The sequence below is a fragment of the Rosa chinensis genome, chromosome 4 (genome assembly GCF_002994745.2).
Source record: "Rosa chinensis cultivar Old Blush chromosome 4, RchiOBHm-V2, whole genome shotgun sequence".
Classification (NCBI taxonomy): Eukaryota; Viridiplantae; Streptophyta; class Magnoliopsida; order Rosales; family Rosaceae; genus Rosa; species Rosa chinensis.
Genome location: NC_037091.1, coordinates 47,894,286 through 47,922,228, shown reverse-complemented (window position 1 = coordinate 47,922,228; position 27,943 = coordinate 47,894,286). Strand labels below are relative to the sequence as shown.

General features: G+C 38.5%; 4 protein-coding genes across 4 annotated transcripts; 3 read left to right on the top strand and 1 right to left on the bottom strand.

The window, feature by feature from the left end:
* The first annotated feature begins 501 nt into the window (after positions 1-501).
* On the top strand, positions 502-3,711 carry LOC112196136 (heat shock factor-binding protein). The gene is made up of 5 exons (XM_024336440.2): positions 502-642; positions 2,042-2,095; positions 2,657-2,680; positions 2,773-2,815; positions 3,335-3,711. The coding sequence occupies exons 1-5, from the start codon at positions 640-642 to the stop codon at positions 3,478-3,480; spliced, it is 270 nt and encodes an 89-aa protein (XP_024192208.1). The 5' UTR covers positions 502-639; the 3' UTR covers positions 3,481-3,711.
* A 2,537-nt stretch (positions 3,712-6,248) lies between these two features.
* On the bottom strand, positions 6,249-6,842 carry LOC112197940 (rapid alkalinization factor). The gene has a single exon (XM_024338918.2). The coding sequence runs from the start codon at positions 6,802-6,804 to the stop codon at positions 6,463-6,465; it is 342 nt and encodes a 113-aa protein (XP_024194686.1). The 5' UTR covers positions 6,805-6,842; the 3' UTR covers positions 6,249-6,462.
* A 10,947-nt stretch (positions 6,843-17,789) lies between these two features.
* On the top strand, positions 17,790-19,434 carry LOC112198271 (peroxidase 5). The gene is made up of 2 exons (XM_024339364.2): positions 17,790-18,158; positions 18,549-19,434. The coding sequence occupies exons 1-2, from the start codon at positions 17,940-17,942 to the stop codon at positions 19,314-19,316; spliced, it is 987 nt and encodes a 328-aa protein (XP_024195132.1). The 5' UTR covers positions 17,790-17,939; the 3' UTR covers positions 19,317-19,434.
* Positions 19,435-25,591: 6,157 nt separating this feature from the next.
* On the top strand, positions 25,592-27,235 carry LOC112197303 (40S ribosomal protein S21-2). Its single transcript, XM_024337923.2, has 4 exons — positions 25,592-25,645; positions 26,118-26,208; positions 26,306-26,438; positions 26,982-27,235. Exons 2-4 carry the CDS (start codon positions 26,159-26,161, stop codon positions 27,045-27,047), a joined length of 249 nt encoding a protein of 82 aa, XP_024193691.1. The 5' UTR covers positions 25,592-25,645; positions 26,118-26,158; the 3' UTR covers positions 27,048-27,235.
* The last annotated feature ends 708 nt before the right edge of the window (positions 27,236-27,943 follow it).

The following is a 27,943-nucleotide window of genomic DNA, read 5'->3' as shown; positions in this document are numbered from 1 at the left end:
TTTTATTAATTTTTTATCATATCGATGTGTCAACAATATTAATTTAAATGAAGTTGGAATTATGAAAATAGTATATGAGTAAAATCCACGTACAGTCCCTATTTTACAATTCACATTCCTTCTATTTTTTTATTGTAATTTTGATAAGAACAGAAAATTCAAGTCACTAAAAATAAAATTTAGGTTAGTGAAAAATAAAACATAGAGGTGTTGATTTCACTCACTCCCCAAATAATATCTTCAATAATGCGAGTACTTACTTATACTAAAGCTGATTTGCAAATTGACTTGTCATACAATATTCATCATGTACGAAGTGAAAAGTTATTTTTCATTAGCTTGAGAAACTCTATTGAGGCCGTCAAAAAATCACCATGAATTTGAATGGCCAGACCATAGGGGCTATGTATGAAATTTCTTTCGAGGAGAGGACCATCTATGCAATTTGGCATGAAAGGAAAAAAGTAAGGCGCGCCAATAAGCAATTAGGGCCAGAATGGTCATTTTGTTGCTACACAAAGCTCTTCACCATTCCCCTCTCCGCTTCCAAATTTACTAAACCACCACACGCCTTTCTCCTCCTCTCGGCACTCAACAGCCGCGAGTCTCCAAAACCTTGGCAACGCAGAGCCTTCGATCATGGTAATTTCTTCTCTAATCATGATATTACTTCCCGCCCATTGTGAATTTTCATCGATGCTGATCCTGGATACATGGATCCCCTTAGGGTTTGAAATTTTTTACTCTTTTTTTTTTTTTTTTCCTTCTGGAAGTGCACTGAAATGGCCTCCGATCTGTTATTTGATGGCGTGTGTTTTCATTTTCATAAGCATATGTTTATTGCGCAGGGTTTACTTTTCTGTTTGGTTCTTGAGGGGAAGTTTGATAGAATAGTTTTACAGAGTTTGAGAGATTTCAATCAGTCTATGAGTTCATCATGTCAATCTATCATATTGTGCTACTCTGTTTGTACTTTTTGTAATGGGATTGGAGTACTTTGAGTTGTCCCCTATGAGCTCACGAGGTTGGGAGTCATTGATGGTGCAAAATTCCAGTGTCGAATTAAAACAATCTTGCGGCGGTTAGTTTAGGAACGTGATTTTCAATGATGTTCTTGCTGGAGTATTTGGGTTTTTGAGTACTATGCACCGACTTGTTGGATTGAAAATAGAGGAACACTTAGAAAATGGGGGATAATAGTCATGAGGGAAACTTGGTAAGTTACTTTAGCTCGGGTCTTCAATAACTGTATTCAGGAGAATCTGGTTAAAGCTGGACGACTCACAATGTTGTGGGTCGGTGGTGTGAGATTAGCTTATCATGGTGAATGTGTCGATTTTCCTGCATATCCTGTCAAGTCTGTAGGGTTTATTTCGAGTTTTCTAGTCAAGTTAAGCATTTCGAATCGATGTCTAGTGCAAAAACATGTGGAAGCTTTGTCATTTAAGAAATGGAGAACCCTTAACTAGTACTTTTACTATAGTGTGGTTAAAGCAATTGCATTGATGTGTACATAAAGCAATAGCTGGTGGTTGATGGTCTGAAACATGCCTGAATCTCGTGAATTTGGATATCTTTATACACAGTTAGAATTAACCTCATCAAATTGTTGGATAAAAGATAAGATGAAAGTACATCTACATAATGAGACTGCTTGGGCACAAGATCTAGGTCTTTTTGTGTGTTCAGAATTATTAGTAATGTTTGAATGTGCCTGCTAGTATGCCAGTGAGATTTCCAGAGATTCCTACATAGATGTCTTCTTTAATGTATGCTATGCCGTTGTGGGACAATGGTGGGCTATAAGTAACCGCCCATTGATTTTGCAACTCTTTGTTGCCTTTTGATATTAAGAAATGCAGTCGGTTAAACCACGTTTCACATTTATGAACTGAGGGTATTTTCTTCATGTTAACCTTTCTTTCCTGCGAAGTAACTATGTATTTAGTGTCAATTCAACATGTTAGTATGTATTGTTACTGAACTAGTGATGTCATTCATGACATTTTAGTGAAGTAGCTCATCCATTTCTTTTTGGCAGGATGGACATGATACAGATGACCTGAAACAAAGCACTGCTGATATGACAGCTTTTGTGAGTTCCGGTCCTACCTTCTTTTTTAATTTTAGGGTTTCTGTATGTTGACGTTTTATTGATTATTAAGCATGTTAAGGTTCATAATTATGTAGATCTAAGGATATTTCATTCTACCGGTAGCAAATGATTTTGTTCATAAGCATGTTGGCCTTGATTATCAATGACGAAAAAGGAAAGTTAGAAGCCAAAGAAGAGCTTGTCCGTTGATTAGTATTGATCAATTTTGTTGTTTGCTAGAGCTGTTGTTTTATATTCCAACACTTCCCTCATATGTGGACCTCTCCCTATACCAGTTTGATACCAATTTTCATAAAATTCGTAAAGATTTGAGACTCCAACTGAACGGGCCTTAATGTACAAGTAAAACTAGACTTATTTCTCTTTATTCTAACAGTATGTATTAGATTAAGCAATATGCTAGGTAGTTTGACCCACAGATGCATGTAATCTTTGTTATTCAAATTGTGTATTCCTATCTAATATCTATGATAGCAGACGTTTAGAGTTGAAACAATTGAAGCTTCCGCCTTTGCTTAGTCTTTCTTTTACTTTTTGTAGGTACAAAATCTTCTCCAGCAGATGGTGAGTTTGTCATACATCTTTCAGGTTTTGTAATTGTAATAATGGACTTGTGTGCTTAATGGATTGTGTCGCTTATTTTTTGCATTTTGCAGCAAACCAGGTTCCAGACAATGTCTGACTCCATCGTCTCGAAGAATATCCTTTCATAGATTGTGTTTGTTAATCACAAATATATGTTTTCATTTATATATTAAGCTAATTTTATGAGCATCATATTAGGAAAAATAATTTTCAGTTTGTCCTTGCTGTCATTTGAATATGGTCCATATGATAGTCCTTGATTTTTTGTTCCGGATTGTCTGACTTTCTACAATCATTGTCTGTGAGTTTTGGTTTAGAATCTTGAGGAGTGTCATGGTTAATAGAATTGCCATGGGATTGGTGGTGCTTGCCATGTCTAGACTTACTTTTAGATTTGCTCTTTCAGTTGGTGTGGAGAGCATGATTAAACTTTCATTTGACCTTTATCTATTTGTTTATCACTTTTGACTTCTCTATATGCTGCCCCTGTAAACATGAATTTTTTCTGGAACTATTAGTATTATTATTATTTTTATTATATGATGCGAGTGTTTGAAGTGTTGCTTGAACACAAGTACTTCATAAACTTATGAAACAGCTTAAGTTTGCTTTGTATCCTTGACCATGATGCACTTGATGAGATGGGCAACAGGATCGAGGAGTTAGAGCAGAGCATCAATGATCTCAGAGCCGAAATGGGAGTGGAGGGCACACCATCCCCTTCAGCCCCTTCAAAGCCCAAGGTAGATACGAAGTCAGCTGATGATTCAGCCAAGTAGCTTTGCCATGGGACCTTGCTGTGTTGCTTTAATCACTAGAGTTATCTGTTGAGTGCCTGATTCCGTGTTTCTTTTGCTTTTTCATTTGAAATTCAAATCATATGATACATACTGTATCTCGAAGCAGATCAGTGCTCGATGGATTTGTACACAAGCCGAATTTGATACTCATTTTCTGGGAAAATTTAGGATATTTCAGTATTACTATTGATCGGATTTCCATGACTGACATTGATAGTGCACGCCTGGACTGTGGATTGGATCTCACTTTGATTTCGGTTTGAAGGGGATTTCAACCCCTCCCAATCCAAAATCAATTAGTGTTAGGTGGGTTTTCCTTCACCCAAGTTCAGCTAGTTTATTTTATTTATGGGCATGACTTGAAAACTGAGGTGGCATTCCACTACTGTGGTCCTAATTCTTAATGTGGATTTATATAGCTTATGGATGGATGCTAATTCTAATGCGACAAGGACATATGAGGTGCTTAATGCAATAGATTGGCTCTCGCTCACTCACAGAAAACCCTAAAGAAAGGGATAAAATCCAAATCACAATCAGTGATTTCGACTTTCAGAATGCTTTAAGCCTTTACTGCATGTGGGGGTTTGCTTGCTCGTAAAGTTTTAATTGCAGTTGGCAATAATAAGATTCCCATATTCACATTACCTTCTGTATATATACATGATAAAGCATATGAGAACGCGTTGGAATTGACCGTTAGCATGGGGTTTCCTCTATTTGCCTTGTTGTTTTCAGGGGAATGGACATCCACCATATGCATAATGCTTTTGGAATAACGAAGATGATGTTATTTTCCACATCCGAAACTGTTGGTCTGCTAAACCGTTCAGATTGGAGATCGTTTAGTCATTCATACGCTGATACACGACAAACAAATAAAATTGTAATTGTTATAAACGCTCTCTAATCAGATGAGTAAACAATCTCCAACATGATTGATTGTTTGTAATGATAATTTCTAAAAAGTTTTTTAAAAACATTTAATTATAAAACTAGCATACAAAATTTACGCAAATAAGAGAGAATTTGAATACGCGTATCCAAATTAATTCAAACTAGTGATAGGAAGCACTATTCTCTCACAAGAACACCTTGCAAATATCTTGTTGTCCGGTTTCCAGCCATTGCTTTGTTTGAGGGCTCAGTGTGAAGAACACTAAGGTTCTGAAAGAAAGCTAGCTTGGTGTGAAGCACCATGGAGAGCAGAAGCTATGAACATGACGACTCCTAAATACCTCCCTGACAGGACGCCTAACGCTTTTACCTTCTAATTAATGACAGGCCAAAAATTTAAGAGAGAAAGTCATAAACAATACCCGAATTTTAAGTCATTCATCATAATGGTACCTTAACTTCATAAACTATCATTTTAGTACCTCAATTTCTTATTTTTAACTACAATTCTTTAACACTGTTAAGTAAAATGTGATCACATGTACTTTTTTTTTAAGGGTATTTTGGTCTTACTCTCTCTCCCTCGTTCTCTTTACTCTCTTGCTTGTTATGAAAGTATTCAAACTTTGCATAAACTAAAGCTAATGGGTTCCATCACTTCCATGAGTGTCCACCTATTGTAAATCCAATAAACTACCTTCATTAGTGGCATATCATCCTTAGCTGCAAAGATGTGAAAAACAATTTAGTGATTGAAGGAAGAAAAAAAAAAGAGGAAAAAGAAGAAAAAGAAAAGCATGCTCCTTGTAATCGGATTCCTCCCCTCAGAAAGATGAGATATTTTCCACACAAAGCTAGCTTCCCCCATACAAGATATCTTGTATTTAGCAGCAGGATTATTGTTCCTCCTCTATCGTTTTCCAGCAATGGGTTTTGCTCTTCTTCATCAATCTTTTATATGCTTTAATTGAAACGCCAAAGTTGGATTTGGTCCTTTGTTCTTTTATGTTGTTGATTTATCTTTGAGCTATTATGGGATTATGGCTTTGATGGAGTTAGCATCTAGGTTGATCTTCATTTTTTAGTGAGATACCAAATCAAAGCTTAGTAAAATCTTTATGTTTTAGGTTTTGAATTTTTAGCCAATCAGGGCTGAAAATTATATTGGAACACTTATTGAATGATTGAGTTGCAAATGGCTGCTCACGAAGACTCTGGTAATAAAATTGGGGTCTGGGTCAGCGGCTCAATCAACCCATGGATGAGGGAGGTTAAGAGATTACAGGAAGAGAGAAAGCCATGATATTCTGAGATTGAGAAGGAGCCGAAGCTTTGGAGAAGAGGAACCTCATCCTTTCCATAATACGCTTGAAAAATTGGCACATGGTAGCCCATGTGATTTTATTTAACGTCATTATGAACGGTTCGGTACTAATGCGAATCAGAAGATGTGATTTTTGGTCTAATGATAGTTTATAAACATGAGGAATGAAAGTTTAGAATAGCTTAAAGTTTGGGAACCATTCGTAACATTTTCTCAAAATTTAAATCATACATCTACATCAATACATCATTCAATCACTTTCTCTATGATTTTAAATAGTACCTCAAGACAGTTGTAGCCTGCAAGGCTACAGCTACCTCAAATATCAGAGAAAGCTTTACAACCCAATAATACAAATACATGGTTCTGGAATTTACACATTTAAAAAAAAAATAATAATAATTTTGCTGAGTTTTACCACTGACTCAATTTTCATAAACAATACTCATCTGGGAAAATAAATCAGAATCACAAAAGTACAAATACGGCAAACAACAATATTAAAATTACAACCACAAACCAAGAATTAAAAAATAATAATAATAATAATAATAATAATAAGAGTGATGAACTGGTATGACAAACATTACAATATACCATCAACAATTTCTATCCTTATTCAAATCTCTTCAAGTATATAACACACAAATTTCCCATCAAGACCCATAAATATATAAATTTTCAGCAACAATTTGAAAAAAAAAAAGAAAAGGATTAAAAACAAATTAAAACAATAAAAATTAGTGCCTGCAGCGAGTGATGCGGCTACAGCCGCGCGAGTAGGGGTTGGCCTGAGCTCCGGGACGGCAATTGTAGTACGAGGCGCCGCGTCGCGAGCAGGGGACAGTGTTCCTCCTCAGCGCACCGTAGCTAATGTACCTGGAGGTGGCTAAGATGCGCCGGTTGATCTCGGAGTCCATCTGCAGCTCCAGCTCCTCATCCAAATCACCTATCAGCCCTCCGCCGGAGGAGCCCCAGCTGAAATCGACGGCGGAAGTGGAAGCGGCGGCGAGAGTGGAATGGGCGGCCAGGATTGAACAGAGGAAGATGAAGCCGAAGAGTAGCAGTGAGGTGCTTGCCATGTTTGGGTTTCTAATCTGAGAGAGAGAGAGAGGAAGAAGTGAGGGCAGGTCTGGGAATATATGTGACCGTTGGAGTGGAAATGCCATTGGATTTGGGGTTTATTTACGGGGGGATGCCACTTGACCTCAATGCGACCGTCCTTGCTTGAAATGTAAGAATGTCAATGACTTTATGGACATCCACTAATCACGCTTTTTGACCTTATTTGTGCATTTTTATTCTTTTTGGAGTTTTTTTTTTGTCTTTCTTAATTTCATTTAAAAAACAAAAAAGAGTTTTATTACTTTTCTTTTTTTAGAGATTTAAAAGGAAAGAGGTTAAAGAAAGAAGAAGAAGAGCATCATGATTGATGTGTTTTGAGAATAATCCAGTTAGTGGACAACCAATGTGACAATGAAGATGGGTATGAAGAAGGAAGTGACTTTTGATAATGCCCCAAAGTTCCCAAGCTTTGCATTCTTCAAAATGAAGGAACTCAATCTTTGATGAGTAATTTAATCCAAAAAAAAAAAAAAAATCTTTGATGAGTAATCTCTTAGAGCAACTCCAACAGCTTCCCCATATTTAGATTTTTCTCTACTTTAGGGAAAAATAAGGCTCTTTTGCTCCAACAGATTCCCTATAATTATCTCTATTTTAGAGAAAATGATGAAAGAGAAAACCAAATTCCCTATATTTACAGCAATCTCTAAAATTTAAGGAAGAATATGGAGATTTTAGAGATTGATGTAGAATAGAGAATCTGTTGGAGTTGGAGAAGAAAAAGATGCTAAAGCTTTGACTTTTGCTTCTCTATTATACAGAAATTATAGGGAAGCTGTTGGAGTTGCTCTTACAAACATATGCATAAACACGGAATGAAACTTGCTATAAAAATAAAACGGAAGTTTTTATCTTAATTCAAGATTATTTTTTAGTATAATTATAGTAAGTAATCGTTTTGAGTCTCTAAATTTCAGAATAATTATGTAAAATGAATGAACTTGAATGTGATTTTAAAAATATGTTTAACCACTGAAACACATTCTTTATAAAATGAATCACTTATGTCTAAATATATAATTTGATATTAATCGGTAATTTTGTCTCAGCCTCAGAAATGATAGCACATTATCTCTAAAACTAGTCATTTTTAGTCAAACTTCTCTAATCCACTTTAGTTAGTGCATTGGGTTAGTTGGGGGAGTCTCACCACCAAGTTAATTTCGACATGTCTAGATGAATGAAGTGACATATAAGAGAAGCACAATTAAACATTCTCTTATCACATTACCCCGTTAATAGTGCTGCATTATGTGTCACTGTTTTCTGCATAAAAAGTACGTATGGTTGCTCAGGAAGTGCAAAACAGTACTGCTCCTCTTTATTCCCCACAATAATACTGTATACACACATTCAATAATATGAAACAAAGTGACTCACCTAACTTGCAGCCCGAACTTTAATAATCTGAAATCTCCAGCACACAATCTAAAGAAGCACCTAATAATTACTGCCACAACATTGTGCCAACCCTTTTAATGTCATGCAATCTAATTCATTACATATTCATATCAATAATGAGTGATATAGAAAATTAAACGATGATAAATCATGTAAATAAGTTAGTTTAAAATTTATTCCGAAAAAAAATGTTGGTTTAAATTGATATGAAAACCAAGTTAGTGGCTTTTCTCAACTCTTTTGCAATCCAAGATTGAAGTTGGGAATCCAAGATTCACCAAAAAAAGATTGAAGTTGGGAATTATAAAAAGGAGATACACAGCATATAGGAGACAATTAGGTCGATTTAGCAAACAAAGATTTAGATTCGACCGGCCGGCCCGGAGGTTGTTGATGAGTCAGTGTGTTGGGTGAAGCCTGCGCACTAACTAAATAATTTTCTTCAAACAAATAAAAACTTGAAATGAAACATTCTATTGGAGCATTGAATATTGTTAATTGATTTTGCGGCCTATAGATTATGAGTGCATTGAAAATAATTAGATTGAGAAGTTAGACCGTTGGAATATGAATATAGCTCAATTATGTTGACACCTAATGACCTACTTATGCATTGATAATTTGATAATGTGAAAAAGAAATAAAAATATTTGTAAATGTTAACTCATCAAATGTTCATACGCAGCTGATAGGCTCTACTTGATTTCAAAAATGAAGTCTCGAGTGGCTAAGAGAACATTCGAACTTGAAATTTAGATGTAAAGATGAATGATCTTAGTCTTATTTGTTAGAACTTAGAACTACAAGTTCTTATAAACCATAAACGTATTCCGGTTTGATGATATAGAAGTTCTAAATGGGTCATCTACTTGCCCAGTTACATTGCTTCAAAATTTTGATCTTATATTTCATTATGAAGTTCATAAATTTGTTTGGTGATTGTCATAGAAACACTTACAATATATGGTAATTGGTTAAAAGAGCTTAACGAAGTGTTAGGTGGTTGATTATTAAAGGCTCATTTCAATTGTCTTTGTAGTGTTTGGGGTAATCACAGAATACTCTCCGTAGCATTCGGCCCTTCGCATTGTTCAAAAAGCATTTATTGAAGTTTTTTCAATAGTTAACTATCAAATACTTAGATCAAAATTTACAAATTATAGTAAAGTAAATTTCGGAAGAAAAACAAATGTGCTCCTTGATGATATTAAGTTATTAACTTCCGGTGTGCTCCTTCTTGAACATCCACTACTGGTGAACAAAGGGTTTAAAAATTTTCTTGATTGTATCAACTACTTATAAATATGATCTTCGGCCCAATTCACATTGGAAGTTGGTTTGGTTTCTGCCAGAAATCCAAAATATACAACAGGTGGGCTTGCGTTTCTATGAGGTGGTCTTCAGGCTTCAATGCCATCATCAAAGCCTACTAGCACTAATTTAGAGTACCCAAAAACGAACTCCATCACTATTGCCACCACATTAATTACGAGACAAGTTTTCCGACTTCTCCAACTTGTTGATGTGCAAAAACCTCCACATATCTGAAAGGAAAGCCAATGTACTCAAATTGTATTTTGGTTCTAACATACGTGACTTACAACTATTATCAAAAATATTAAAACTATTTAAAAACAAGTATTAGATAAATTAGTACTATCTATACTATTACTAAGAGAATAGAGTTTTCAACCAAAATAGAAAATTTTTACCAAAATATTCCTCAAATATTAAAAAAAAAATTGAACTGTGTTTAAGGATATCTCTATTTATGTTTGGCCCAAACTCTAGGTTACTTGACCTAGTGGTAATAGGATTTAATTAGAAGAATCTAGAGATTATCTTTCCTTGTATGATTCTAACTCTATGCATTGTAATCCTCTATATAAAGAGGCCCCTATTATCAATGAGAATACACAGCGATTATCTCTTAATTTCTGATTCCCTAAAACACGTTATCAGCACGAATCCCTAATCCTGAAACAAATAGCTAAACCCTGATTCAAGAAGCTAAAAACCTTGAATCCGAATACAAAACTTTGAAGCCTTTTCTGCCTCCACCTCACACCTTGAAGAACTCAATCCCAGGAGTCCGGAACCGGCAGCCCCACCTCAAGAACCGGCCGGAAAACCACCGAACCGGCCACCGGAAGCTCTATACAACTAGCAGCAAATATTCCATCGGTTCACCATCTTCCGGACCTCCAATTTCCACCAAATTTTGATAGCAGAAGCCTCTTCATCTGAAGTTTCAAGAACCGGAAGAAAAACGCTGAATACTGGTCTAAAACCCATTGAACCGGCAGTCTAAATCATCCGGCAGAAAACCGGCAGAAGAAGAAAAGAAAGAGAGAAGAAAAGAAGGCCCAGAACCCAAGCCCACTGACGCAGACCCCACTGCCACGTCAGCACCCTGGCCCACTGCCATGTCAGCAAACAGGGACCCACTGCCACATCAGCGGTCAATGGTCAACTCCGGTCAACTATTTTCCGGCAACTTTTTCGGCCATTTCAGGCGACTTTTCGTGCCATTTTCCGGTAACTTTTTCCGGCGACCTATTTCGAGGTATTTTTTACTAAACGTTCCCGTTTTTTAGAGTTTTTAAATTCAATTTCTCTTCTTTTTCGGGGACTTGTAACCTCCCTTCTTCTACCCCCCTTTCTTCATTATAGGGGAGACCAAATTAAGCCGAATTGTGGGGGTTCGTGCTCACTCCAAGCTTAGAGCTTGTTGAGATCTCCAAACTTAGAGTTTGTAGAGAATTTATGATCGACCACTTACATCATTGTTTCGATCTAATCCAATATCTCTTGGAATCGAATTTCTTGGAAGCGACTACGCTCGGAAATTCCTAATTTCTTGGGAGCTACTATGCTCAGAAATTTTATATATTTTCGTGGTAGCCTTTTACGCTGCGAAACTAACCCTAATTTCTTGTTACCTTTCAGGATGAGTAACCTGAACAAATTGGACTTTGCTTCATTGGGAACAATTGGCTCTGGATATTACAGGTGGGTTCGTGATGTCCGCCAGCATCTCAAGGCCGATGGAATCCATGATATGATTCTCGAGCCTAGCCAGGACGTGCTAACTGTTGAGCAAGCTCAATCTTTAGAAGCAAATAGAGCAGCCTTAGAGGCAAATAAGGTGAAAACCATCATCATAATAACTCGTCATATGGATGATTCGCTCCAGTGTGAGTGTATGAATGAAGAAGACCCCAGAAGGCTGTGGGTCTCACTCGAAGAAAGATTTGGCAACCTCCGTGACTCCTTGCTTCCTGACCTAGAAGTGAGATGGCATAGCCTCCGCTTCTATGATTTCAAGTCAGTTCTTGACTATAACTCGGAAGCACTTCGCATTAAATCCTTAATGGAATTCTGTAGTAAAGAGATCACAGATGCGATGTTGATTGAGAAGACTCTCTCTACCTTCCCCGTCTCTGCATTAATGGTTGCTAAGAACTATCGAATCGATGTAAATGCAAGACGGATCACAAGGTTTCATGAGCTCATTGGAGCTATGAATGTCGCTGAAAAGCGTGACAATATCTTTGTGAAGAACTATAGTTCGAGATCCGTGGAAACAGAGTATATTCCGGAATCCAATTGTAGTCGCACCTCTAAGAGAGGGCGCCAAGAGCGAAACCCTAATCTTAGGTATACTTCTGGACATTCTGATCCATATAATCGCTCTACTTGGGAAGGTAAATGCCAAAATAGGCGAACACGGAACCGAAGAGGTAAATGTGAAAAGAGAGAGGGAGGCAATGCCTCTGGCCATGTTGGTGGCGCCACCAACACTAAAAGCCATCTAAATGACGCTTTCAAAGCGCCTTAATCAATGGAGTTCGAGCAAAGAGATGTATGTTCTCGATGTGGAGTGTCTGAGCATTGGGCACACATTTGTAGAGCTCGTGAAGAACTTGTCACCGCCTACAAAGCATATTGTGAAGCAAGAGAAGCTCACTATGTGGAACAAGAAGATCAAGAAGATGATCTAGAGTGAAGGGTTGAAGACTACAAATCTGGCTGGGATCAATAGATCGCCAATTCTGTTTAAGTCTTTATTTTCCAAGAGATGTAGGCGATTGCCATATTACTTTTATTGGATTAGATCAAAGAAACAATGATGTACTTCGTTGGCTTATGAATAAAATTTCGAGTTCTTTTCATTATGACTCAATTTTGATTCTGAGCATTTGACTTTGTGACTACGATGGCTGGGCCATAAGTATTAATTCAAGGACATGGAATAGCCCAAGTTCCACTTGCCAAATGGCACCTTGATTACAGCTATCACAGAAACTCTCTATGCTCTTAGGGCAAATCGTATCCTATGAATAGCCAACGCATTCCATGCGAAAATGCATGTAGAGAACGGAAATGAGTTCCTTTGCAATACCTTTAATGATTGCGAACAAAGACGCATCTTAGAGAAGTTTATGTATCTCTCTAGTGGACTTTATGTCACTATTCGAGCTATTAATCCAATAAAAGTTATGAGAGAAGATCTCTTGGATTTAGACACATATTGGCTTTGTCACGACAGGATAGATCATCCTAGTCATGATATGATGATCCGTCTACAAAGACTTCACATGGACATCCTTTCTCTCGAGCGAAATGAAGCATGAATCAAAAGTTGATTCCTGGACTAAGTGTGATCGACGCTGCTGCCTAGGGCACTGCCTCCGTCCACCACTAACCTAGGGCTGGCGCAGTCCGTATCCATGACGCCATGGATGTCGTCCATCATTGTGATGGCGCCCTAGGTGATGCTGCAATCACCAACTTGCTTCGAATAACGTTTAAGGCACTCAGGCCCAACCAAAATTCACATTGGTTGCTTCTAAAGCCTCTCGCTCGTTTTACAAAGCCCGTTCCTTAGGGAAATTAGGACTGAGACCGTCCTATGCAAAGGATATGACAATACTCATTATGTTCTTACATAGAGTCCATGGGGATTTTGTGGATTGATTCAACCAACTTGCGGACGCTTAAATATCTCCTGATGTTGGTTGACACGCAAACACGCTGGTCACGTGTTGTGCCATTGTCCACTTGTAAATGCTGCTTATGCTACACTCCTAGCACATCTCATATGACAATGGGCTCACTCCCCAGATCATCTTATTCAGTCAATTGGATTTGACTATGCTAGAGAGTTTACATCGAAACACTTTCGATGGGTATTGCAATAGGCTTGATGTTGGACATCACATTCCCATGTACACACCCAATTGGTCTCACGGAAATGACTATGATGGTAGTCCGAACATTGGTAATGCGCACCAATCTTCTTACATCCGCTTGGGGTAATGCAATATCGCATAAAGCTATGCTAATTCGTCTACGACCCACCGCCACTCAATGTACCTCTGCGTTACAGCTAGTGACTGGGTACACGTATTTTGTACTTACGCACATTTGAGTGAGCCATTTATGTGCCCGATTGCGATACCACAGCGCTCCATGATGGGTCCTTATAGACAAATTGGCAACTACGTTGGATTTGAGACTCCAGCAATCGTCCGCCACTTAATGCCCTTGCAAGGTGATCTCCTTACCGCTAGATTTGCGGGTTGTCACTTTGATGAGACAGTCTTCCCGTCGTTCGGGGGAGATAAGAACACAGATGTTCAACAGGAACGACAGGAATTATCGTGGTCTGTCCCCACTATGTCTCATCTCGATCCCTATTACAGTGACGAGATCACACAAATATGCTGCAAACATGCCTGCAAGGAATGACGTCCCTACGAGAGGACGTAACGTCACCTTACACGGAGGTAGGCATGATGTCAACGCCAAAGAGAGTGGCACTATGGCGTTACAGGCCATGGCCCCAGCTAGGATGCGTGGAGAGGCCCGTGGGTTCGAAGGATACTTTGGTACATTCCAATCCTTTAATTATCAAGACTTAAAATCCGTCTCATGAGTATCTTCCGGGTTATAGTTATCATTGGGGGACGCCTCAACGTCAGAACCTATTCCTGAGAATATAGAGCTCTATGAAACTTACACTAGTGTACATGAGACGTGGGATAGAAACTCCATAATAATTGATGATGTAGCTGCGTATTTCATTGCTCATGAGTTTGTTGAGTCCAATGATATCGAACCACGCTCCGTTGATGAATGAATGCCAACGTAGAGAGTTTTGGCCTAAATGGAAAGATGCGATCCAGGTTAAGATGGATTCTCTAACGAAGAGGAAGGTCTTCGATCTAGAGATGTCAACACCTCATAACATAAAACCTGTTGACTAATGGGTCTTCGTTAGAAAGTGTAGTGAGAAAAAGAGATGGTAATCTCGCCTTATGGCGCAAGGCTTCTCACAAAACGCCCTGGAATCAACTACGATGAGACATATTCTCTCGTAATGGATGTCATTGCACTCCACTACCTTGTCAGTTTGGTAGTTTCCGAATAACTGAACATGCAACTTACAAATGTGGTCACTACATATCTCTATGGGGATCTAGATACGGAATATACATGAAGGTTCATGGTGAACTTCATTTACCCAAGTCAAGAGGCTCTAGACCACGGAGCGGGTTTACAATAAGATTGAAACGCTCACTAAAGTGACTACTTGATTGGAAAGGGATATGCCCACGCATTTCTATGACAAGTTTCGGATTCTATCGCGGTTCATGTTGGACATGATCTTCATTAGAAGCCCTTAAAGAGTTAAGGGAAACCGCTGAACACTTGAAATCCTAGTTTGAGATGAAGGATTTTGGGAGAACACGATTAGGTCTCGGTTTAGAACTTGAGCATCGTGTCGATAGATGCTTAGGCATTTTGACAAGGTCAAGGCTTCAAGCACCCCCATGATCGTCCATAGTCTTGATCCTGAAAATGATCCTCTTCGTCGAAAGGATGATGACGAAGATGTGCTAGAGGCATAAATGTCTTACTTAGTACAATAGGTGCATTATTGTACTTATCCCAATGCACAAGACCAGACATCTCATATGTTGTGAACTTGTTAGCTAGATATAGCTCTGCGCCAACGCGACGCCATTGGATTGGTGTAAAAGATATCTTTCGATATTTGAGATGTACGATTGATATGAGCATGTTTTATCCCTACAAAGAGATGATGGATTCGGACCCATCACACACCAGGTACGCCGCCAACACTAGCCTGCGTCCACTATCCTCATCCCAAAACGACATGTGTTTTGGAAGGTTTTGCTGACGTTGGGTATCTCTCTGGCCCACACAAAGGTCACTCCCAAACTGGTTAAGTGTTCACCATGGGAAAAGACCATGATATCTTAGAGGTCTACAGAATAGACCGCCGCTATATCTTCGAACAATGCAGAGATCATTGCTCTTCATGAAGTGGTTCGTGAATGAATATGGATTAGATCCATAATTACGCATGTTCGAACAATTGTGGTTTGAAGTCTACCACAGATGAGCCTACGAGCATTTAGGATAATGCTGCTTGTTTTGAACAAATGAGGCAAGGCTACATCAAAAGCGATAACACCAAGCATAATCAGCAACAATAGACTCTCCTCGAGATCAAAGTGAATTAGATTCAATCTGAGGATAGTGAGACAGACTTGTTTACTAAGTCATTGCCCAAATCCACGTTCGAGAAACATGTGGCAAGAATTGACTTGTGGAAATTATCTGAACTCTCATGATCGTAGTCATCAGGGGGAGGCGCAGACATCAGGGGGAGATGTCTACATGTTCACCTCGAATCGTGAAGGGTGTGTTGTGCTCTTTTTCCCCTTCGACCGAGGTTATTTTTGTCCCACTGGGTTTTTGTTACTCGGCAAGGTTTTTAACGAGGCAACGAGAGAAGCACCGCGTTTGGACAACACAAGGGGGAGTGTTTAAGAATATCTCTATTTGTGTTTGGCCCAAACTCTAGGTTACTTGACCTAGTGGTAATAGGGTTTAATTAGAAGAATCTAGAGATATCTTTCCTTGTATGATTCTAACTCTATGCATTGTAATCCTCTATATAAAGAGGCCCCTATTATCAATGAGAATACACATCGATTATCTCTCAATTTCTGATTCCCTAAAACAAATGAGAAAGACAAAATGGTCAATTCATAAATAAAAGAAAAATAAATGAAATTTAAGAAACAAAAAAATCAAAAATAAAAAACAAACTATGTGTAGCAATTTTCTCCATATTCTGTGGAATAACTTCTCACGTAATTATCCACACTCATAAGGTGTGTTTGGAGTCTAGTATATACAAATTTATATTGCTTTATATGTTTTCTCATTAAAATAGATAAACAAAATGAAGCAACATCGTCTAAGCTTTTATAGTTGCCAACTTTGAACAAAGCTTATTTCCTGTGGGCACTGGACCAAAGTAATGAAGTTTCCTTTACTTTAATGAAGGCGAAATGTAAAAGAAGAGAGTTATCAAGAACACTTGCCACTTGATCTTAATTTATTGTCACTTGCGACTTGATGTCTGTTCTAGATAGTTTCCGTGTTCATGGTTTTCAAATTGTTGAATTGGGATTCATATAATATTTTTAAATGATGGACTTGATGCATGGGGTTGAATTATTTGTGATGTACGTACTCAGACTTTACTACTTGGGATGCAAGACTAAAAGACTTGATCAGTTTTTTTTTGACAGGAAAAGATTTCATCATTCTATGTTTCTATCTAGCAACTCGGTGAATATTACCTCAATGGCTGAATTATAGTAATTCTGCTCAAAATCGATAATAATGGGTGGTTCTACATTCAACTGGTTATACTGTCAAACTATATTACACCGCAGTGACCGCACCAGATAGAAGACCCACATGCACACATATAGCTTGCTACTCAAGTTCATGTCCCAAACTTAGGTTTAGATGTGAGTTTTAGACTTATAGTAACCATACTTCATAGAAAATTTGGCTTAAATTGATGGGAAAACTAATGCTAAAATAGGTCAAAGATACGATTTTAGATTCCAAACTTCTCAACAATCAAGTAGTGAATTCAATGCAAGCAAAGATATCAACTTCTAGAGATAGTCTGAAATATTACACGTACGTGAAGTTCCGATACGAAATTTTATTTTCGACAATTTCCACTGTATAACATTTAAAAGATTATATTGGCATTCGATGTTCAAAACAATTAAGATGATTAAATGTTAGATAATCATGCAAGATTATAATCAACTTCTCGATACAATAACAAATCGTAACACGCTACCAAACTCAGTCGAATGGCTTGTAGTCATTAGTTTGATTCTAATTCGTTGTTATATGGGCCATTGTTATATATAGTTTTATACATTTAAACATTGATTTTTTTTGGGGTGAATAAATGACCTCTTATGATCCCAAATACATTGTATCTATAAAAGTGGGTAAAAGACACAGCATGCTAGGTCATTAGATTCTCATTTTCACACTTGTTGATCTATTTCAGTGATATAATAACACAGTGGAATGAGTGAATCGTGTGGGGGGCACACGCCTTCCATTTTTAATCTGCATGTTGTAATTTGTTTAATAATTTCCGAAGCGTCACTGCAATTGCCTGGTTTGGCATTCCTGTGGCTTTGCTCATGGTCACTTTGCTATAAATTTGCAGTAGCTATAGCAAAGGCTTTCCATATGTGCTCTACTCCTTTCTTTCTGTCATTTAAGCTCGAGTTGCTTATTAGTTTTTGGGGTTTGATATATCGATCCAATGGCAAACTTGTTCATCATCACCTGCTTCAGTTTGCTGCTCTTGGTGGTTTTGGTCTCGTCACCGGTAGCCTCTGTGCCTTTGGAGGTTGGTTTCTACCGGAAATCATGCCCCTCGGCCGAGACGATTGTGAGAGATACATTGAAGAAGGCAGCTGCAACCGATCCTGCCATAGCTGCTGCCCTCATCAGACTCCATTTCCACGATTGCTTTGTGAGGGTACGTATGTTTAACAATATTCTTTTACTTATTCTGAGTTTATTCTCTGAGATTATTCCTTCATTTACAATCAGAGTTGGAATAACTACACTATTTTTTTTTTATGAAATAAGGTGTAAAGAGCTACAAATAGCCACTGTGTAAAAGAAAATGAATATATATTCTGGCATATTGCAGCCATAGTGTACGTATACAACTTTGATCTCATACAATTAATCAGCTGCAGGTGGGTTTATGATCGATGACATTATTGTATATAAGATGTTCGATCGTATAAAGTCTATAAACGTTTGGTGTGTATGCATGTATATGAAGCTAAATATTTGAAGGAAATACTAGTCCCATGTAATATATATAAACTCGGAACCTTTTTTTATTTTACTTAATTAGGGTTGCGATGCATCAATTTTGCTGGATTCTAAACCGGGGAAGCCAGCTGCAGAAAAAGAAAGCATGGGAAACAAAGGCGTCCAAGGCTTTGAGGTCATAGACGAAGCCAAGGCCAGGATAGAAGCTCAGTGCCCCAACACTGTCTCCTGTGCAGACATAATCACCTTCGCTGCCCGAGACAGTGTTTTCACCACCGGGGGAACTTACTATTCAGCCCCCGGAGGCCGCCGTGACGGAACGGTCTCGTTGGCTTCGGAAGTGATCAAAAACCTCCCTGATGCATTCTTCAACGCAACACAACTGAAGACCAACTTTGCAAGAAAAGGGTTGTCTCTAGAGGATATGGTGACACTCTCCGGAGCTCACTCAATTGGGGACTCACACTGCTCTTCCTTCTCAAAACGACTATACTCCTTTAACAAAACGCATGCACAAGACCCTGAGATAAATAAGGCTTATGGGGGGTACTTGAAATCCAAATGCCCTAATGTGAAAAATGGTGTTGACCCGGTTGTGGCTTTTGATCCTTTGACCCCAACTTTGCTTGATAACAACTACTATAAGAATTTGGTGAGTCACAAGGGGCTGTTGGCTTCGGACCAGGAGCTTTGGAGCAGTGACTTAACTAGGAAGATGGTGAAGTACCGCAGGAACCATCCGAGGAAATGGGGTTTGGAGTTTGCTGCTGCGATGGTGAAGATGGGTTCCATTGATGTGTTGGTTGGGAAACAAGGAGAGATCAGGAAGAACTGCAGGGCCGTGAATTAAGAATTTCAGATATATGGCTTATCTGTGGAAGTCTCATTATGTATTTTTGGATTCGTGTCATAATTTGGTTTAAGTTTTGCTAGTTTGGGCATACTTCTGGCCCTTATTTTGGGAATTTTATTTTGATTTGAATTGTTCATGTGTTTGCTATAGTTAGCATTTGTTGTGATTGTACCATGTTTGTAACTTTGTAAGGTTTTTTTTTTAGCTTTGTAAGGTTTAATAGGAATAGTGTTCTTATAGTAATTTCAGCAAACTTTGTATTTGGAGAGCATGTTTACTAAAATAATTTGAGTTTTAAGTTCAAGTTTATATATGACTTGTTCAAAAAGGCATTAACAATGTATTACATATTATTTTTATTTTTTTTGAATAAAGGACTGGTGGTGCGGTTATTCTCAAGCCTTAATTAATGAAAATGTTGAATACAAGGGGAGGCATTGAGCATGAACCCCTGATTACAATAAGCATCTAGAACACATTCTGAAATACTATCATGAGTGTCTACCAAATAACTATATTCAACTAGGCACCAACTAGCAAATAACACTCTACTGGCGACTCTATTTGCTTTGATATAACAGAAATATAACTTGATATAGACGAAACATAATTACCAAAAGCACAGCTTTCCTACTATGTTGCTGCAGGAGAATAAATCCGGCAACACTTAGTTTCACCCTGCCACTAGGAGATAACGACCATTTGACGAAGCAAAAAACTCGTCGCCTACCTAAAACAGACAAGACACTTTAAGTGCACATACATGCACAAAGCCTGACTAGCTAAGGCACCTTAAATATTTAAATTAGAATGGTGTATTAATTTTGTTGCCAAATTTAGTCTTTGGAATTCTTTTGTTACCCCTCCCTTTAATTTCTTCTTCCCCGGCCTCCTCCATACCATTCACTTCAACAAAGTCATCCATCTCTATCACCCACTTCGGGTGACGCCATGGGAAATTACAAAGTTTAGGTTGGCCAACCGACAATCTTCAGCAGAATTAATATTTATATTGGGAAATTACTAAATTGAAGCATTTCATTTTTGAATATTCACGATGAACTAGGTTTTTCAAATTTTATGGAAGACTGTAGGTAGTAGTTTTTTTTTTTTTTAATTTATTTTTTATTTTGTTATTTCACTTTTTACCATAACATTCTTTAGTTTTCAATCTGTAACTAGATAAAACATGCAATATCAAAGTACATAAAAAAGAGAAGAACCAAGTCCATAAAAAGGAGAATGCGCCCCACGTGCTGGCATAGAGAGAATGCTGTCGTCAGCCTTTGTTCCTGTCCGGCTGCACCTCTGTGCTGGTGATGGCCTCTGGCCTAGCCACTGCACGACGGATACGGCCGGATGGGTGATCTGTTTCATGGGCGTGGCTCAAGCTCGAGATCTAGGATCGGGAGATGGTGGTTTTCTCTTTTTTCTTCGATCGAATGGCGTGGCTGTGTCGTGGCGGTGGGCTAAGATCAACTTGGGATCGGAGTGGAAGTGGGTCGGAGCGGAGTTTGGTGGTTGTCGGTGGCCGGCAAGCTGGGCTCGGTGGCTGGCTGATGTAGATCGTAGGTTGGTTGGTCGGGATCGGTGGCTTGGTGGTCTGTTTGTCTGTGGTTTCAACACCAGATGCGGACCTTCCCTTCTCCGGTTAGGGGTAGGTGGGGTTTGCAGTGGTTGGAGCGGCCCTCCGATGGACGGACGACGAAGGTGAGGCAACGGTGGCCCAGCGCCGGTGGAGGGGAGGAAGGATTGGGGGCTGTGCGATGCAGCAACACATTTGGGCCGGGTTGGTGGGTTACGACCCATCTACTGGTTTGGATTCCTGGGCTGGGACTCTGCCTATGGGCTAGTTCTGGGCTGCAGTTTGGGGCTGGGTTCACTTAATGGGCTCTGCGTCAAATTTTCTTTTCTTTATAATTGTTATTTGCTTATGTTGCGTAGTTGGTTTGCGATTATCGCGAGTAATAATCGGGTTGTGTGCCCGTGTGTGCACTCAAAGTGCTTTGTCTGCTCTAGGTAGGCGGCGAGTTCCTTGTTTGGTCAAATGGTCGCTGCCTCCTAGTGGCAGAGTGAAACTTAGTGTCACTGGATGTATTTTCTAGTGGCAACATGATGGGAAAGCTATGAGTATGGAAGTTATGCTATGCTGTAATCGAGTCGTAGATCGAGTTATCTTTCTGTTGTGTCACCGCTGTAAAACAAATAGAGTCGCATGTAGAGCGCTCTTTGCTAGTTAGTGCGTAATTAAATACAATTGTTTAGTAGAGAGTCATGATATTATTTCAGGATGTTTTCTAGGTGCCTATTGTAATAAGGGGTTTAGGCTCCATGTCCCTCCTTTATATTCGACAGTTTCATTAGAAAAGGCTTAGGGGCAGCCGCATCAGCCCTTTATTCAAAAAAAAAAAAAAATGCAATATCAATGTAGTTGGCCAATGATGAAAACTAAAGACTACTATCTTAGGGGAGGATTAGTAACACTATAAATTATCATTTAAAAAAATAAAACTATAAATTATAATAAATTGTTTACCCTAAATATAGTCCCATTAGAGTAATACCAAATGACCTAGATTACAATTCTTCTTCTAAGAAATTAACCTCTACTACTATATAGCGCAACCCTCAAAAGGTTCATCAATTTTTAAACTATCTTAATTACCCTTATTGAGTTAATTGAAACAAATAAATAGAAGAGTTATCATAGTAATAAGCAAAATAGATAAACAAAAATAAATAAATAAAGAGATAATTATGGAAGAGAGACATAGGTAGTGGAAGAAGTATAGGATAGATAACTGTATTCATTTTAAATTCCTACGTCTCCAAGCAATAGTTTGGTAAATCGTGCTTTAAAAAAAAATTCGAAAGAAAAAAGCAGATCAAATCATTTGGCAATACTTTGAGTAGAGGTGTTATAGCCATCTGTAATTACCAAAATGAATACTCAACTGCGATAAGCACTTGACCCCGTTTTGTTCCAAAACAAAGATAAAGTTCTTATGGAATTTTCTCAAGTTCTCCAAAGCTCAAGCTTATGATTTTTGAAAAATAGTGATTCATACCAAGAGAAATACCAATTTCATGACCAGGGTCGGCCCTGAGGGCTACCACCTGAGGCAGCCGTCTCAGGCCACGGGTCTCCGGCGGGCCTCCAAAATTATATATATATATATATATATATATATATATTGGACGAAATACTGTTTACTCCCTGTACTTATAGGGGTTCGACGTTTCAGTCCCTCACGTTTCAATTTCACTTGAAAGCTCCTTAAACTCTCCAATTTCACCCGATTAGTCCTTGCCGCCAATTCTCTGTTAAATTCTCCGTCAAATTGCTGACGTGGCACCATTTTCTCACCAAAATGTCTATTTTACCCTCACTAACTCTTTTTTATTTTTATTATTTTTTCCTCTCTTTTCTTTTCTTTTTATTTTTTCTTTCTTTTTCTTTTTACCTATTCTTTTTCCAGCTCTCTCTCCTCCTCTCCTCTGTTCTCTGTCTTATTCTTCCTCGACAGTCTCTAGAAGAAGTGAAGAACACAAAATTCTCATCTTCATCGCACAATTCATCGAAATTGGCCTTCATTATTAATCAAACTGAGATTTATCATCTCTCCCACATCTCCCTCTCGGCTCAACATCAAAACCAAGCTTCTGGATTTCAATTACAGAGAGTTTGAGGAGAGAGAAAGTCGATCTGAGTTTCTCTCTCTCCTCCACCACTTACTTCTAGTAACCACCGCAGCTTACCTCCACCACCAGCACACTCACAGGTCTCCGGCGAGTAGAAACCAGCTTTCACGTTGACCGGCGACGTCTGCAAGTGACCCACGCGCTGACGCCGGCGGTACCAAGATCTGATTTGGACACCCCATTCTTCACTCCAGCTTCGAACCCATGTCGGAGCTCACTCCAAATTCCTCTTCCGATTGAGACGATTTGGACTTGAACCGGTTCTTCTCCATCTACCTTTTACTCAGATTCACTTAATCTCTAAAAAACAGAAATTCAATTTCCCCTAATTTCACAATAATTAGCCATGATTTTCTGGAAATTTCTCCTTCTATTTCCGCTACTAGCCCTAGCTTTCTTCCCCGTCTTCTTCCATTCCTACCTCTTACTGCGGCCGTTGATCATAAGCATGCCGAGCCCCATTTCAAGGAGCTTGAGGAAGAGCTTAGGCTATAGTGTACCACCATGGAAGAAATCCCCGAGGAATGTGTAGAGTATGTGAAGGACTACTTTACCGGCTGGGATTATGGTATTGATTTGGAGAGGGTTTCTAACGATGCTGGGGTTTATACCAAGAGTGTTGAATTGAGTGGTACAGTGTAGCTTAAGCTCTGTGTGGATTTCGATGTTGATGATACTCTTCTATTGGATTTTTGAGAGCTTTTTGAAACCGGTTCTCTGGTCAATTTCTTGAATCTAAATTCGTTAAAGCTTTGTTCTTTATAGTGTCGGATTGGTTTTGCTTTGGCAATTTGTGATCTGAGGCATCTGGTATACTCATTAGAATTGCTAAATCGAGTTTAAAATGTGATTCATTGTTGCAACTTCAATCTTCGATTTAATTAATAGAAAATCTGGTTGGGCCGTATGATTTGTTGAGTTTGGCTTTGTTGTTCTTGTGTGGTATTGGATTTTCGATTGCAGATTTGAGATGATTGTTAGTTCACCTACTGGGTTTGTTCTTGGAGAGAGAGAAGGGGCATGGTGGAAGAAGAAGACGGAGAACAGAGGAGAGGAGGAGAGAGAGCTGGAAGAAGAATAGGTAAAAAGAAAAAGAAAAAAAAGAAAAAGAAAAGAAAAGAGAGGAAAAAAATAAAAAAAATAAAAAAGAGTTAGTGAGGGTAAAATAGACATTTCGGTGAGAAAATGGTGCCACGTCAGCAATTTGACGGAGAATTTAACAGAGAATTGACGGCAATGACTAATCGGGTGAAATTGGAGAGTTTAAGGAGCTTTCAAGTGAAATTGAAACGTGAGGGACTGAAACGTCGAACCCCTATAAGTACAGGGAGTAAACAGTATTTTGTCCATATATATTTGTAGTCCAACTAATTATAATATTCTTTGCCATTCTTACCACATGATGTTGCTTTAGCATAGTGGCAAGTTTGTTTTATGGCCTTTTAACCACCCAAGTTCTCGGTTTCGTTTTATATTCTTCTTTTCTTTTTGTGATATCTTCTCGTATTAAACAACTTTCTTTTTTTCTTTTTGTTTTTTCATTGCTACTAATGTCATTTTAAAGTTAACTATTTAAGAATACAATATATATTTTTTTTTTTTTAAATTTCTACTAGTGTTTTTGGATTTAATTTGGTATGAATATTTGCCTCAGGTCTCTAAAAGGTCAGGACCGGCCCTGTTCATGACTAATCCGTTGGACCCATCATCAGTCAACACCAATCATACCCAATTCTTCAAACTCATTCAACTACTAAAGGAACCAGAGAAGTCTAATGACCCTCATTTAATTTAAGATTAAGGTTAAGATTAAGAGTGACTTGCGAGGGCTGAGTTATGAACAGGAAACAGAGTGCAATGCAAGGGAACTGCAGCGATGATTGAAGAAGGTGAAGGAAAAAGAAGACCCAGACAACGTACAAGACAAGGATATTTGATGTAAATTACAAAACAATTAAGGACAACATACCAAGGAGCGCCTATTTTCACGTCCCGTAAACATGGTTTTTAATAAGCAACCCTTCAGTTGCTTTAGGAAATCAGCTTTTAGCCTTTTATTAGACCATCGCGGTATGAAAAAAGTAGACTTTTTTTATTTTACCAAATAGGTTTAAGACCCAAAAATTTAAAATTAGGCTGCTGTTTTATTCATGAAAACGTGATACCGAATGCATCCTTAATCAAGTGCCTAAAAATCACAACAATGATAGCTTTCGGAATTAGCGCAAGTGGTGAAATGTAATTGAGAATTAAGTTAGGAATTATATTGAGATCAAAAGTTTGATTCCGTTAAAAAAAAAAAATAAAAAATCTCAAGTATGATACTCAGAAAGTGTAAAGGATAATGAGCACAAAAACAATCGAGTCATTTTTGTTTTTTGACAGATCGAATCATTATTTTTTGTTTCAATCAAATATTTGCTTAATTCAGGATCCCTAGTACAAATATTTTTATTTTGTAGCAATATAGTATAAATTAATAAATTTGAAAATGCAGTGTTGTAGACTTGTAGTCCATTCCAAGTGGGCTTTACTTGAAGAAATCCAAACCCTAGGCCCAAGTGATCTTTTATAAACCTACATCTCCCTCTATTCGCTCTCCACATTTTCGCAGCCGCCTCCAGGTACTCTCTCTCCCTCTCTCTCTCTCTCTCTCTCTCTCTCTCTCGTGCTCATCATCTGTTTGATACTCGTTCGTTCATGAATCAATCTGTGATTTCTTAGAAGGAATCTACTTCTAGTTTCGTTTCCTATTTGGTTGATTTAGGGTCATGGATTTGATTTGGTTCTGAATTTGCGTAATCGCTTCTAAATTTTTGCATGATTTAGTAAACCTGTGCTTAAACATGGAGATTGTCGTTGGGATTTGAGCAGTTTTGTGTACCACAGTAGAATTTTGTATTGAAAAAGAGAGAAATTGATTACTATTACTACTTTAGATGTATTGCGCTTTGAAAAGCCTTAATGGTGTTGCTTGGAGATACGATTATATGTACTTGTCTGTGCTTTGCGCATCTGCACTTGGGTTTTGCTTGCTTTGTTAAAATTTATCTAGCTTTGAGAAGCTCAGGTTTGTTTGTGTTTCTGTTGGGTCAGGATTTGTTGCCTTTGCGGAAGTAAACAACTCAATCATCAAGATGCAGAACGAAGAGGGTCAAATCACTGAGCTCTACATTCCCAGGAAATGGTATGCAATCTAACTTGACTAGAAAATGTTCTAGCGTTGCCTGTTTTGTGATTTTGATGGAGGGTTTTAGCTGAACTTTTGTGGTATGTGGATGCAGCTCAGCAACTAACAGGCTGATCACCTCGAAGGATCATGCATCTGTTCAGATCAACATCGGGCATCTTGATGAGAATGGCATCTATACTGGCCAGTTCTCCACTTTTGCTCTTTGTGGTTACGTCCGTGCTCAGGTTATCCTTCTTTCACTCATTTCAGTACTGTATATTGCTGTAATCGTGGGAATCAGTTCGATTTGGGTTTTCATTGGTCTAGTTTCAATTGCTTTTGATATGTACCTTGGTACCCTCTTATGTTTAAGTTATGGTACATCAATTCACAGAACTATTGAACCTAACACACGAGGAATATAAATAGAAAAGTTAAACACCACCTCTAATATCCAAGTTATACTACAGTAGCAATGTAAAGTTGTTAACCTAACAAGAAGGCAACACGAGGAAGGTAGGTAATGAGTATAAATCACAGATTGCTGTTTGTGCAGTGTTCTACTGCATGGTGTTTTGGTGTCATTGAGTTAGTTTGTCAGACTACTGGATTATCATATTTTCTCTGGTTTTTTGGTATATTGATATTGGATCTTTTAGTCTGTTGAAGGCAATGTGTCTGTGTTCTCATATCTTATCTTAAGAATTGATTTTCCTGGTCTTCTCTGTCTCTATTTTTATTCTCACATAATTCATTTCTGCTTCTGATATGATGCTATTTGTTCTCAGGGAGACGCTGACAGTGGTCTTGACCGACTCTGGCAGAAGAAGAAAGCAGAAGTGAAACAACAGTAGAAGAAGCAAGCTGAACTTGAGCTGATTTTTTCTAGTATTTTGAGTTTATGTTTTAGAGTATGGAAGTGAACCAATATATGGTGTTTTGTATGTGTTTTTGATGACGGTTGCAACTAGTTGGCATCATTTTGCTATTGACTTCCGAAGTATCTAGTTATGCAAGCTTAAGTTTCCCAGATTTTATTGTTTCTGTGGTTTTGATAATTTGCCAAAGCTTTTAAAGTAAACGTTGCAAATAGTTCGATTCGGCTGTAGATCACTCTCTAGCCGTTTGGACTTTGGAGTTTTCATCATGGCTGTTGCTTCAGCCTTCTCGCCTACCCAATGTCCTGCTATATGTTTTCAAATAACTTGGCGCTTTGAAATATTTTTTGGGATCTCCTCCATTCTTTACGCTGGCAGAACTGGAATGGCCTCTGCGTGTCCAATTAGATGGAGGTCTTGGTTTCCCTCTTTTGACGAAGGCAGGGAATAGGGATTGGTCATCCACCACAATCTCGAGACTTCCTTTTTGTATTTTGGGGCCACTTGAGGTGGATTTCCTTCCTGGATAGGTGCAGCCGTGCAGTTGCTTGATCCTCGCAACGGGATGGTTTGCTCGGTGATGGCAAATAGTGCCCACTTTGGCCAGACAACTGGTTCTTTACCATTAGAAATCACCATCAGGTACGGTTCCCTCATCTTCTAAATCTGCTGTTTTTTGTGGCTGGTCTCATCAATTGGAACAACCAAACTTATGATCTTCGGACCTCCTCCAACCTGACGAAGTCGCTGCCATAAATGCCATACCACTCACCCCACCTCATCCACATAGACTAGTGTGACCTCCTGAAAAGCATGGCTGCTGCTTTCTTCATTCTGGTTACTTACTGAGCCGGTCTGTCGCCCATCCCCAT